This window comes from Megascapheus bottae, chromosome 6 (genome assembly GCF_031878675.1).
Source record: "Megascapheus bottae isolate mThoBot1 chromosome 6, mThoBot2.hap1, whole genome shotgun sequence".
NCBI classification, from domain to species: Eukaryota; Metazoa; Chordata; class Mammalia; order Rodentia; family Geomyidae; genus Megascapheus; species Megascapheus bottae.
This window is the reverse complement of record NC_143514.1, coordinates 880669-894252: the sequence shown is the minus strand read 5'-3', so window position 1 is coordinate 894252 and position 13584 is coordinate 880669. Positions and strand designations below refer to the sequence as shown.

Genomic DNA, 13584 nt, shown 5'->3' with positions numbered 1-13584 from the left:
AAGGCAATCACTACTTTTTTTTCTGCCAGTCCGGGCTTGAACTCAGGGCCTGAGCACTGTCCTTGGGCTTTCTCAAGGCTAAAGCTCTACCACTTGAGGCACAGCACCACTTCTGGCTTTTTTCTATGTATATAGTACTGAGGAATTGAATCCAGGTCTTCGTGCATGCTAGGTAAGCACCCTACCACTAGGCCAAACTTCCGGCTGCAATTTCAAATTTCTTTTGTCAGATGTATAGATGTGTGGGAGCATATACTCCCCCCACTACACACACACACACATTGGTCCTGGGACACTGTCCCTAGGCTTTATTTGCTCAAGGTTATCACTCTACCACTTTGAGTCACAGCATCATTTCCGGCTTTCTGGCAGTTAATTGGAGGTAAGAGTCTCATAGATTTTCCTGCTTGAACTGCCTTTGAACTGCACTCTTCAGGTCTTAGCCTCGTGAGTAGCTTTGATAACAGTCATGGGACACCAGTACTGGTTTGTTGTATGTCTTTCTTTTTTTGTTTGTCAGTTGTGGGGCTTGAACTCTGGGCCTGGGCCCTGTCCCTGAGTTCTTCAGCTCAGGAAGTGCTTTACCACTTCTGTTTTTCTGGGGATTAACTAGAGATAAGATTCTCAGGAACCTTGGTGCCCAGGCTGGCTCTGAACCACAATCCTGAGATCTCAGCCACCTGAGTAACTAGGTGTGGCGCCCTGCCGTGTCTTTAAACTAGCTTTTACTTTAGTATAGAATTTCTATTAAAACAAAAATGACACCAACTAAACTTCTCAAAGCCTTTTTTATATTCCCATTTGAGTTCATATATACCCTACTAAATGGGTACCAAGCTGGACAGGCATCTTGCTGCTAGAAGATAAGCCACATGGGGGCCCAGTTCAAAAGACTACCTTATCTCTTCCAGCTACCTGTGGGGCCACCAAAGTGAGCTAGAGAATCAGAAAAAGGAAAATTGTCACTATTTGTTGTAAATATTAATGGCCGTATTTTTGACAACATACAAAATAACTTTTCATAGTATCATACTAGTGATATTTGAACTTACTGATGACTTCAAGGTATTTTAATGCTATCTACTCTACAGCAATGATGGTAAAGAAACTTTTCTGGGTGGTGTTTTCTTTATTTCTGCTGGTCCTGTGGCTTGAATTCAGGGCACTGCCATCAACTTTCTTGCTCAGTACTAGTGTATTACCACTTGAGCCAAAACTCCACTTGTGGCTTTTTGCTGGCTGTGGTGGAGATAAGAGTTTTAAGGACTTTCATGGGAAGGCTGGCTTCAAACCTCTACTCTTATATCTCAAGCTCCAGAGTAGCTGGGATTATAGGCATGAGTCACTAACTGGGGCCTAAAGACCATTTCCATATAATTTAAGAACTGGAAACAGGAATGTAGGCTTGAGTCTCTGGGGCCTGGCATGTGTATAATTTTAAAAACAATACATAAAAAGTTGGATAATGAGGGGTCGGGGATTTAGCTCAGCGGAAGAGCCCTTGCCTGGCAAGTACAAGGCCCTGAGTTCAGTCCCTGGCTCTGGAAAAAAAAAAAAAAAAGTTGGATAATGAGAATGATTTAAAGTATGTTTACCGGTAGGCAGGCGGGTGGCAGGCAGGTGGCTCATGGCCTATAATCCTAGCTACTCAGTAGGCTGAGATCTGAGGATCAAGGTTCACAGCCAGCCTGATCAAGGGCAATATAAAGCCAAGAGACTCTTATCTCCAATTAATCACTGGAAAACAGGAAGTGGGGCTGTGGCTCAAGGGTAGGGCAGTAGCCTTGAGCTGAAGAGCTCAGGAACAGGGCCCAGGCCAGAGTTGAAGCCCCATGACCCAATAAATAAATAAAATAAAGTATGCCTATCAGACAGAGTATTATACAACAAAAAGACTTTTTATAAAGTGACATGTTTATTGAATCCCTTTTGTACAATAGCAAAATATTACAAATAAGTTGAAAACAGACCTTTAAAACATGACATTTTTGAATGACACAGTACGTAAAATGCAGGATTTAAAATTAGGTACATGGGCTGAGTGCTGGTGGCCCACACCTGTAATCCTAGCTACTCAGGAGGCTGCGACCTGAGGATCATAATTTGAAGCCAGCCAGAAGTAGCACTGTTGCTCAAGTGGTACAATGTTAGCCTTGAGCACAAAGAGGCTCAGGGACAGCACCCAGGCCCTGAGTTTAAGCACTAGGACTAGGGAAAAAAAAAACATTATATACAGGGCCGGGAGTTTGGCCTAGTGGTAGAGTGCTTGCCTAGCATGCACAAAGACTCAGATTCGATTCCTCGGTACCACATACATAGCAAAAAGCCAGAAGTGGTGCTGAGACTCAAGTGGTAGAGTGCTAGCCTTGAGAAAGTCCAAGGACAGTGCTCAAGCCCTGAGCACAAGCCCAGTACTGGCAAAACAAAAACAAAAACAAAAAACATTTTGTACAGGGGATGGGAACAAAGGAAAGAGTAACACTGACCCAGAAGCATTGCACTCATAATCTGATTTAGGGAACTGTGACTTTTTTTTTTTGGCCAATCCTGAGACTACACTTAGTATCTGGCACTGTCCTTGAGCTTTCTCAAGACTAGAGCTCTATCACTTGAACCACAGCACCACTTCCAGCTATTTCTGTGTATGTGGTACCAAGGAATTGAACCCAGGGCTTCCTGCATGCTAGATAAGCACTCTGCCACTAAGCCACACTCTCAGCCCCAAACTGTAATCTTCTGTACTACTTAATAATAAAAATTAAACTTAAAAACAAATTTTAACTTGTGCATACACTGGCACTATGGTTGGTGCCTTGCCACTTAAGCCACGGTTCCACTTCCAGCTTTTTAGCACTTAATTGGAGGCAAGAATATCATGGATTTTCCTGCCTGGATTAGCTGTGAAAAGTGTGATTCTGCCAGTGTGGGTGGCTCACGCCTATAATCCTAGCCTCAGAGGCTGAGAACTCAGGATCATGGTTCAAAGCCAGCCTGGACATAAAAGGCCCTGAGATTCCTATCTCCAATTAACCACCAGAAAACCAGAAATGGAGCTGTGGCTCCAGTGTACTTGTCTTGAGCTGAGGAGCTCAGGGACAATGCCCAGACCCTGAGTCCAAGCCCCAGACGACAAAAAAAAAAAAAAAGTGATCCTGCTAGGATTTCAGGCATAAACAACTGATACTTAGCTCCTTTATATTTTAATAAAATTTCCAGCTTTTACTTTATATATAGAACAATTTCAGAGCCAGAACTCAAACAATCTGTATGTGTGAGATGTTCCAGATTCAACTCCGGGTCCCTAGCATGCTAAACAAATACCATATCACTGAGCAGTACTGCCAGCCACAAGAAAAACTGTCATGGAACAGACTGAATTAGAATTCCACAAGCAATGTAATCTCCACAGGAATCATGAACAGCATCTATCATAGGCCACATGTAACAGCTGAGTAACTAAGCCTCCAAGATTGGAGCACTTTGCCAGGGTATCCTGGACTCCAACCCAGGCAGTGCCCAGATTTCCTGCAGTGACACATGCCTTGCTTGTTGTGGCTCCCAGCAAGCCCTTGGACTATACAGCTAAGGTCACTGATAAAAGAGAGCTGTAAGCAGCCTGCTCAAGAGCAAAGCCTTATTTTGCTATTTTTTTTTTTTAACTTGGGGCTTGAACTCAGGGCCTAGGTGCTATCCCTGAGCTTTTTTTCTGCTCAAGACAAGTACTTTACTACTTTGGGACACAGTGACACAGTGCCACTTCCAGTTTCCTGGTAGCTAATTAAGTCTCATGGACTTTTCTGCTGGGTTTGCTTCAAATCCCAATCCTCAGATCTCAGCCTCCTGAGTAACTAGGATTTCAGGTGAGAGCCACAGATGCCTGGTTCTTATTTTGCTTTCTACGTTCTGAAATAGCAAACTCTAGGGTAAGGAATAGCCCTGGACTCTTGTTGCTGGGGCTGAAGTTTTTATCTACATTCCCAGCTCCACATGCCTTCTCAGAGTCTATTTCCTCATGGCCAGGTTATCAGCAATCCTGCTTATTGGTCCAGCATTTTCTCAGGCAATGAGAAGAAGGCCAGGATTGAACTACATGCCTCATCCCACCCAGTCAGCTAGCCCCATGGTCTTCTCTGCACATCAACACAAACAGACTGTGTGCTCTAGCTCTCTAACTCAAACCAATGGGGGCGGGACAAAAAAATATTCCAGCTATGTGAACAAAAAAAATCTGGCAATATACTTGCCTTCAGGCAACCAGGATCCTTACTTTTCAGCTGGATTCTAAGTACTGCCTTGGTAAGGGTGTCCCACTCTGTCTGGCTGGCCTCCACATGGGCTCCTGGTGACAGTAGGTGGTAGGAAGAAGGTAGAGGTGCAATTTTTCACCACTGTCACTTCCTAGAGGCAGGCATAAAAAGTCACTTGGATGGGCCATAGTGAGCCAGTGACATTCAGGACTGCAACATACTGCTTAGATGCCAGTTTATCCTTTAGTACCACAATTACAACAACAAAATGCCCAGGGACTTTCATATAGGAATGTGAATGGCATGCCACAGGAAAAGAAAATAGAAATAACCAACTCTTTTTGTACCCTAAAAAAAGGATTATTAGAGTGAAAACTGGATTTAAACAAAGCTAAACAAATGAAACTGCCGTAGGTTTTCTAAGAACCTTTCATGTGTACAGACACACACATGAAATATGACAAAAAAAAAAATGACAAGTGTCTCTTTAACTCAATCAGCTTTACAAAGTAAGGATTTCAAAGGCACCAGACTCAAACAAGCTTTTTGGGAAGTGTTGCTGGAGGTGAATCCATAGGATCCTGTAAGAAGAGGCCCAGAAGCCTGGCACCCATAACCTTAGCTACTCAGGAGGCTGAGATCTGAAGATCATGGTTTGAAGACAGCCCAAGCAAGAAAGGCTGTGAGACTCTCCAATTAAATCATAGAAAAAGCCAGAAGTGGTGCTGTGGCTCATGTGTATAGAGTACTAGCCTTGAGCAAAAGGAGCTCAGAAATAGCACCCAGGGGGTTCAGGGTGCAAGACTGGCAAAACAAACAAACAAAAAAAGGCCAAGAATGAATGCAACAGCTGCCACATTCAAAACTGCAAGGCTAATCCAAACAGCATTGTCATTCTGTACTCTCCCGTCTGTACTTCAAAGATTTATGGTATTTTTCCACTTGTTGGTCAAAGCTTTTGGAAGAGAACCCTGCCTGGGAAAAACTCCCTGGAGTAAGAAGGTATTTTTGTGCCAGGCCCCTAAATTCAGTAGTTAGAGAAGAGACAGGCTTGCTGGTGCTCCCAAGGGGAAAGTCACCTATCCAGGCACCTTGGTTTTCTGTGGCTACTGAGCCATCATCTCCCTGAGGTATCAAGGGGGACCCTAAATCAATATCCTCCTGGGTCTGTGCAGGAAAAAACTCCTCTTCTGCAAACTTCAACTGCATTGAAAATCCCAAGGGAGCATTCAACACAGACCTCATCCTCTGGGACTCACAGAAAGGGGCTGCCTCCTCCTGTTCTTTGCTGCTAGGGTCTGGAAACAATTGCTTCTTGACCTTAGAAGGATGGTGACAGGGCTTCTCAAGGTGCCCAGGCTGCGGGGAATAGTTTTCTTTCTTGGTCCTCTCTGGGTCTCTGTCAGTGTGCGATTGAGCAGCACTTTCCTCAGGAGATTCAAACACAACCCCTTGGATTCTTGGCCTCTTCAGCCTCCTTTCCAACAGCCAGAAAATGCTCGGTGTTTTAGAAGAGGAACTCATGAACTGTTGCACAGAGTCTGGAATCAGGGGCACAGAGAACCCGGGGCTCAGGCTGTCATGAAAGTAACCCCCACAGGGCTGTCGACCAACAATGGGCACCACCTGGCAGGGCTTCAGTGCCGCAACAAAAGCACGAAGCTCAGAGAAGGAGGAGTGGTCAGAGTAAGGGACAATGTAGACACTTGGGTGGGGTCTGTGAAGCTTCCGGCTTGTGGGAAGGATCGCAATGGTGGCGTGGGTTTGGTTCCAGCGCAGCATGGCAGCACGGCAGATCTCCCTATGGTCCACAACATGGATGCGGCCAGCTGTCTCCTCCACAGTGAACACATCCGCCAGGCCCAGCAGCTGAACTAATTCTAGGCGCTGAGGACTCAGCACCACCCAGGTGCGAAACTCCAGGGCTAGCTGCTCCAGCAGTGACTCCTTCCCCAGGCTATAGAGTCCTGAACAGTGTTGAAGGGACAGGGAAAGAAGAGAATGAAGCAACTGAGGAACTGTCATATCCAGCTATTTAACAAAAATGTATTAATGGGGGCCGGGAGTTTGGCCTAGTGGTAGAGTGCTTGCCTAGCATGCATGAAGACCCGGGTTCAATTCCTTGGTACCACATACATAGAAAAAAGCTGGAAGTGGTGCTGTGGCTCAAGGGTAGAGCTCTAGCCTTGACAAAAAGTCCAAGGACAGTGCTCAGGCCCTGAGCTCAAGCCCCACAACTGACAAAAATCAAAAATATATTAAGCTCATGAAACACTGGGCACTGGAGGCTCACACCTGTAATCTTAGCTACTCAGGAGGCTAAAGTCTGAAGATCATGGTTGAAAGCCAATCTGGGTAGAAAACTGCATGACCTTTATCTCCAATGAACCATTAAAAAGCTGAAAGTAGAAGCTGAAATCTGAGGATTCTGGTTTGAAACTAGTCAGGCAGGAAAAATCCCTGGGACTCTTATCTCCAGTTACCTACCAAAAAAGCTCTGTGACTCATGTGGTAGCATACCAGCCTTGAGCACAAAAGCTCAGGGATGGTACCCTGAGTTCAAGCTCCAGGACTGGCCAATAAAAGAGAAGGATTGATGAGAAATGACACCATAAATGTAAGTCAATATAAGGGAAAGTTCCAAGTGGGAGAACTAAATAGTACTCATATAAAAATATAGGGGCCCTGAGTTTGGCCTAGTGGTAGAGTGCTTGCATAGCATGCATGAAGACCCAGGTTCTATTCCTCGGTACCACACACATAGAAAAAAGCTGGAAGTGGTGCTGTGCCTCAAGTGGTGGAGCTTTAGCCTTGAAAAAAAGAAGTCCAAGGATAATGCCCAGGCTCTGAGTTCAAGCCCCACAACTGGCAAAAAAAAAAAAAAAAAAAACTATAGGGGTTAGGGATTTAGCTCAGTGGAAGAGCACTTTGGTTAAAAAAGAAATATAGCTGGGTGCCAGTGGCTTACACCTGTAATCCTAGCTACTCAGGAGGCTGAGATCTGAGAGTCACAGTTCAAAGCCAGCCTGGACGAGAAAGACTGAGTTTAAGCCTCATGACCAAAAAAAAAAAAAAAAAAAATACAGGAGACCCCTTTTTACCAAGATGGCACTGAAAGCCAAGGAGGAAGCTCCTCCCCTCCTGAAGCTGAAGCCAAGGCAAAGGTTCTGTAGGCCAAGAAGGCAGTCCTGAAAGGCATCCATCCAAACAGAAGATATACACTTCACCCACCTTCCAGCAGCCTGAGACACCTCAGCTCCAGAAACAGCCCCAATATTCTCTGAGACTGCCCCACGAGAAAAAAGCCTGACCACCACGCTATCTATCATCAAGTTCCCTGACCACTGAGGGAATGAAGAAGAAGGCAGAAGACAACAACACATTTGTGTTCATGTGGATGTCAAGGCCAAAAGATCTTGAAGTGGTTAAGGTCGATGCCCTGACCAGACCTGATGGAGAGAAGAAAGCATGTTTGGCTGGCTTCTGATTATGTTGTTTTATGATGTTGCCAACAAAATTGGGACCATCTAAACTGAATCTAGCTGGTTAATTCTAAATAAAAAGAGGGTAGACATGAATTTTGATAATGGTTACAGTACAAGACAATGGGAGACATTACTAATAATTGTTCTCAGGCCTCTCTAGGTCAATATCAAACCCAGAACCATACTATAAACTCCTATTCCTAATTATGGTTCAAATGTTCACTCTTTCTTGTTTGTATAGTCCCTTGTTTTTTTCTTCTCTTTAGATTCTGCCCTATTTAATATGGGTCAAGTCTTTGTTTTTTGTTTTTTGGTTTTTTTTGGTTGGTCATGGGACTTGAACTCTGGGCCTGGGCACTGTGCCTGAGCTCTTCAGCTCAAGGATATCATTCTACCACTTGAGCCACCATGCCACTTCTGGTTTTCTGATGGTTACGTATCCCAGCACCTTCCTAGCCAGCTGTGCTTCTCTGGTAAGATTTTGTATAGAAAATTCCAAGAATGGAGAAAGGGTATCGATGTATGTGAAGTAATGTACCTTCTATCTGGTGAATATAATGTAACCCTTCTATTTACTACAATAACAAAATATATGAAAAGAAAAAAAAAGAAAATTCCAAGAATGGGCTGGGAGTGTGGCCTGGTGGTAGAGTGCTTGCCTAGCATGCACAAAGACCCAGATTCAATTCCTCAGTACTGCATACATAGAAAAAGCCAGAAGTGGTGCTGTGGCTTAAGTGATAGAGCTCTAGACTTGTGAAAGCTCAAGGACAGTGTCCAGGCCCTAGGTTCAAGCCCCAGGACTGGCAAAAAAGAAAGAAAGGAAGGAAGAAAGAAAGAAGAAAAATTCCAAAAATGCTAAGGATTTTTTTCCTTTTATTTTTGTGCCAGTCCCAGGACTTGAACTCAGGGCCTTTGCACTCTCATGTGGCTTTTTTGCTCAAGATGATGCTCTACCACTTAAGCCATATTTCCATATTTCTTTCTTTCTTTCTTTGCTGGTTAACTAGAGATAAAGAGTTTCTTCTTTCCTGGGTTGGCTTTGAACCTCCACCCTTAAAAAGTAACCTTTTGAGTAGCTAGGATTACAGGTGTGAATCATTTGTGGCTGGAAGGATCAATTCTTCATGCACAAGTTAAACAGCCCTAAGTATAGGAAATACTTCTCAATTTTGTAGTCACCCTGGAAGGTACATAATTTTTTAAATGCTTTTGTTTAGATTTGCTTTGAAAATCCTTTCAGGGGTGGAACAAATCCTTTTAGAGTATTCATCTTGTCCTTTCTGTGGATGAATTTTGGCAATAGCCAAGAAGTTATTTAGAACTAAGGCTGGTTCATGCCTGTAAACCCAGTAACTTGGCAAGTAGAGACAAGAGGATCATGGTGCAAGGCCAACCTAAAGTTAACAAGCTCCTACCTCAAAAACAAGGTGGAGGGCCAGGAGGTTGGTCTAGTGTACCATATACATAGAAAAGCCAGAAGTGGTGCTGTGGCTCAAGTGGTAGAGCTATAGCCTTAAGGAAAGCCCAAGGACAGTGCTCAGGCCCTGAGTTCCAGGGCCAGGACTGGTGCAAAAAAAAAAAAAAAAGCTGGAAGTGGTGCTGTGGCTCAGTTAGTGAAGCACTAGACTTGAGAAAGCCAAAGTACGTTGCCAGGCCTTGAGTTCAAGGCCCAGGCCTGGCAAAAACAAAACAAGCTAGAAACAGAGCTAGCAGCCCACGCCTGTAATCCTAGCTACTTAGGAGGCTGAGATCTGAGTATCACAGTTCAAAGTCAGCTAGGCAGGAAAGTCCATGAGGCTCTTATCTCCAATGAATCACTCGGAAAAAGCCAGAAGTGGAGTTGTGGCTTAATTGGTCAAGCACTAACTTTGAGTACAAAGAGGCCCAGGGATAACACCCAGGCCTGGAGTTCAGGTCTCAAGACTGACAAAAAAAAAAAAAAAAAAAGCAAGATGGGTGGAGTAGTACATGCCTCTAATTCCACCTACCTGGGAGGTACAAGTTGGAAGATCAAGGTCTGAGGCCAACTTGGGCAAAATTGTGAGACACTGGAAGTAGAGGTGTGGCTCAAATGGTAGAGAACCAAGCTTAAACCGAAAACCTAAGGAAAGAGGGGCACCTAAGGCCAGGAGCATGGCCTAGTGGTAGAGCGTGTATCTAGCATACACAAAGCCCTGGGTTTGATTCCTTGGTACCACATACACAGAAAAAGCCAGAAATGATACTGTGGCTCAAGTAGTAAAGCACTACCCTTGAGAAAGCCCAAGGACAGTGCCCAGACCCTGAGTTCAAGCCCCAGGAGTGGCAGAGAAAGAGAGAGAGAGAGAGGGAAGGAGGGGAGAAGAAGGGAGGGAGGGAGGGAGGGAGGAAGGGTGTGTGTGTGTGTGTGTGTGTGTGTGTGTGTGTGTGTTGTCACAGTCCCCTAAGGCTGATGCCTGTAACCCTTACTACTCAGAAGACTAAGAAATGAAGATCTCAGTTCAAAACCAGCCCAGGCAAGAAAGTCCATGAGATTCTTATCTCCTATGAACCACCAAAAAACTAGAAGTGGAGCTACAGTTTAGGTAGTAGAGTGCTAGCCTTGAGCAAAACACAAGATTGACTTAGGTAATCAAGAGTTGGGATTTGAGACTGGGATGGTGGGCAGATCCCAATTTAAAGGGGTTCAGCATAACTTATACAGAGAAAGCAAGAGGTACACAAGACTTGAAAGGTATAAGAACCTTCAAAGCAGTTATTCACTAGCTATAAACCAGAGAAAAAGGGAACAACTCACCAATCTTTATGTGATGCTGTGGGTGCTTTTCAATGAGTTGAATAATCTGCTGTGTAGCTTCTTGTCGGGAAGGAACAATTAGGGCTGGGTTGCAGTTGGTGTTGTCTAGGTATAAAGTATGGATCTGCTTTCCAGAAGCCAGGGCTGGCTCCTTCAACATGGATGGTGTATACCGAAAATCACCTAGAAGAATATATATATAGGGCTGGGATGTAGCTCAGTGACAAAGTACTTGCCTAACAAGTGCAATGTCCTATGTTTGATCCTCACTACCAAAAAAGAAAAGACAATAATAAAGTACACACACACACACACACACACACACCAGCAAGGGGTGAAGAATAAAGACAAAAGGAAGACATGGATCAACATCTATGAACAGATGGACATTTGCTTAGAGGGTCTGTGAGAAAACACTGTGCCTAATGCTCAGCTGTGCAGCACAGCCATTGGCCATTGTGCTTATATGGGATCAAGCTAGAAGGCCTCTGGGCTTCTGAGTTAAGGCTGCTCAAGAAAAGTAGCTGGGAGAAACTCTGAGAGGCCCACCTGTGTAGAGAATGGTTCCAAAGTATCCTTCAAAGAGAAACATGACTGAGCCGGGGCAGTGATTGGCATCTATGAGAGTGACAGTCATGGTCTCCAGTCCAACTTCATCTAGAGGCAATACATGGCTCTCCCCAACTTCCAGAGCCCGGATCCACTGCTTAGACACCTGAGGAAACAGCTGGTTATCTCAGTAACCACTGTCTCTAGTCTGCGTATCTGATGAAGAACAGCAGATCAAGGCCTGACCCACCCTGGAGTGGTAATGGGAATGGAATCCATTGGAACCAACCTGTCCTTCCTCTTCCTGCTCCCACCCACCCTTTGTACAGTTTTAGATTGAGGATTTGAAAACAGCCTAACTAGTGATTCTTTTCTCCCTTGACGGAAACTGTTAGGAATAAAACCCTAGCCAGACACTGAAGTACTTATACTTGTCTACTGAATCAAAGCTGGGCTGGACAGGTTGGAGAATCTGTATATTTAAGCAGTATTAAGCGGATTTTTTTTTTTTTTTTTTGGATGGTGTGACAGGGGAGTCTGGGAGTTCAACTCCTCTAGCATCCTAGGCAGGCTTCCTTCCACCACAGCCGCAGTCTCTGCCCAGGAGGATTTTTTTTTTTTTTTGCCAGTCCTGGGGCTTGAACTAAGGGCTTGGGCACTGTTCTTAGACACTTTTTGCTCAAGGATAGTGCTCTACCACTTGAGCCACAATGACACTTCTGGCTTTTTCTGTGTATGTGGTATGGAGGAATTGAACCCAGGGCTTTGTACATGCAAGGCAAGCACTCTACCACTAGGTCAAACTCCCGGCCCCAACTTCTGGTGTTTTGATTAGCTAGCTAATCAGAGACTCTCCTGCCCAGGCAGGTGGATTCTCGGATGTCAACCTCCAGAATAGCTAGGATTACAGGCGTGAGCCACCAGCTCCCAGCTGGATTCTTTAAGTATACATTAGTTGTGCAGGGGGTGAAATTTCTGCACGTGTATAAGAGGTATCACTAGGAAATCACCTTGAATCTCAACTGTTTTATCACTCCCCCATCTCACTCCAGGTGAATTGTGTGTATGTGTGTGCGCACGCCTGTGCGCGCGCCAGTCCTGGGGCTTGAACTCAAAGCCTGACCACTGTCCTTGGACTTTTTCCTCAAGGATACCACTCTACCACTTGAGCCACAGCACCACTCCTGGCTTTTCTATGTATGTGGTACCAAGAGATCAAACCAGGGTCTTCGTGGATGCTAGGAAAGCACTCTATCACTAGGCCAAACTAGGGTAAATTTGGAAACGTGGAAGTTTTCGTAAAAACGCTAAAATAATTCCATTGACTAAACTGTTTTTTCCCAACTTACAGCTACAGTATCTTCTGTCAGAAGCCACACTCCATTCTGGCCTACAGATACACTTGGGGGGCTCAAACAACAGCCACCTTTGTAAAAAATCAGGGCCCCATTCGGTTAACAGACCGGGCGCCATCCACCAGATCGCAGACTGATTCTGAAGGGTTGATCCCCATCCCACACCCTGAGGGGCCGACCCCAGATCCCATCCTCAGAGGGGCCGATCCCAGCCCCCAGCTCCCAGTCTCTGAGGGGTGGACCCCAGATCCCACACCCTGAGGGGCCGATCCCAGCCCCCAGCTCCCAGTCTCTGAGGGGTGGACCCCAGATCCCACACCCTGAGGGGCCGATCCCAGCCCCCAGCTCCCAGTCTCTGAGGGGTGGACCCCAGATCCCATCCTCTGAGGGGCCGATCCCAGCCTCCAGCTCCCAGTCTCTGAGGGGTGGACCCCAGATCCCACACCCTGAGGGGCAGATCCCAGCCCCCAGCTCCCAGTCTCTGAGGGGTGGACCCCAGATCCCACACCCTGAGGGGCCGATCCCAGCCCCCAGCTCCCAGTCTCTGAGGGGTGGACCCCAGATCCCACACCCTGAGGGGGCGACCCCAGATCCCATCCTCTGAGGGGCCGATCCCAGCCCCCAGCTCCCAGTCTCTGAGGGGTGAACCCCAGATCCCACACCTGAGGGGCCGACCGCAGTCCCCCAGCCCCCGTACCCGCAGGCGGCCGTGCAGGAGGCGAGCGGTGACCGGGGAGCAGTAGAGCGGCCGGGCCCAGGTGCTGGACAGGCCCGCCGTGTGGTCCGAGTGCAGGTGGGACAGGAAGAAGAGCCGCGCGGAGCCGGCCCGGCGCAGGCTCCAGAAGTCCACCGCGATGGGCGTGTGGGGGATCAGGACCCCGTTCATGGTGGCGTGTCGGGCAACCGGCGGAGCTGTGCCCGGGCGGGGCCGCGGCAGGTGGGTTCGGGGGAGTCCCGTAGGAGAGCGTGCGGGGTGAGGCTGGGGCCCCGGGATGGAGGGGAGCCCAACACAGCCGGAAGGGTAGCGGGGTAGCCGAGCGGGAAGAGCCCCGCTGAGAGCCCCGCCGAGCGGGCGCCACTCCCAGACCCTCAAAGCGCGCGCCTTCGGGCGGAGTCAGGGCGAGTAGCTGAGTCCCGAGCGGCCACCGCCGCAACACCGGAGGGGGCCG

General features: G+C 46.8%; 1 protein-coding gene across 2 annotated transcripts; it reads right to left on the bottom strand.

Moving 5' to 3' along the window:
- Window positions 1-1919: 1919 nt before the first annotated feature.
- On the bottom strand, window positions 1920-13518 carry Dclre1b (DNA cross-link repair 1B). 2 transcript variants are annotated; one of them, XM_090334065.1, is made up of 4 exons: window positions 13113-13518; window positions 11061-11226; window positions 10512-10694; window positions 1920-6214 (listed from the first exon to the last, which is right to left on the bottom strand). In XM_090334065.1, exons 1-4 carry the CDS (start codon window positions 13299-13301, stop codon window positions 5139-5141), a joined length of 1614 nt encoding a protein of 537 aa, XP_090190191.1. In that variant the 5' UTR covers window positions 13302-13518; the 3' UTR covers window positions 1920-5138. The 2 variants fall into 2 exon arrangements, with proteins under 2 accessions (XP_090190191.1, XP_090190190.1); XM_090334064.1 differs by lacking the exon at window positions 13113-13518 and adding an exon at window positions 12410-12461.
- Window positions 13519-13584: the final 66 nt, after the last annotated feature.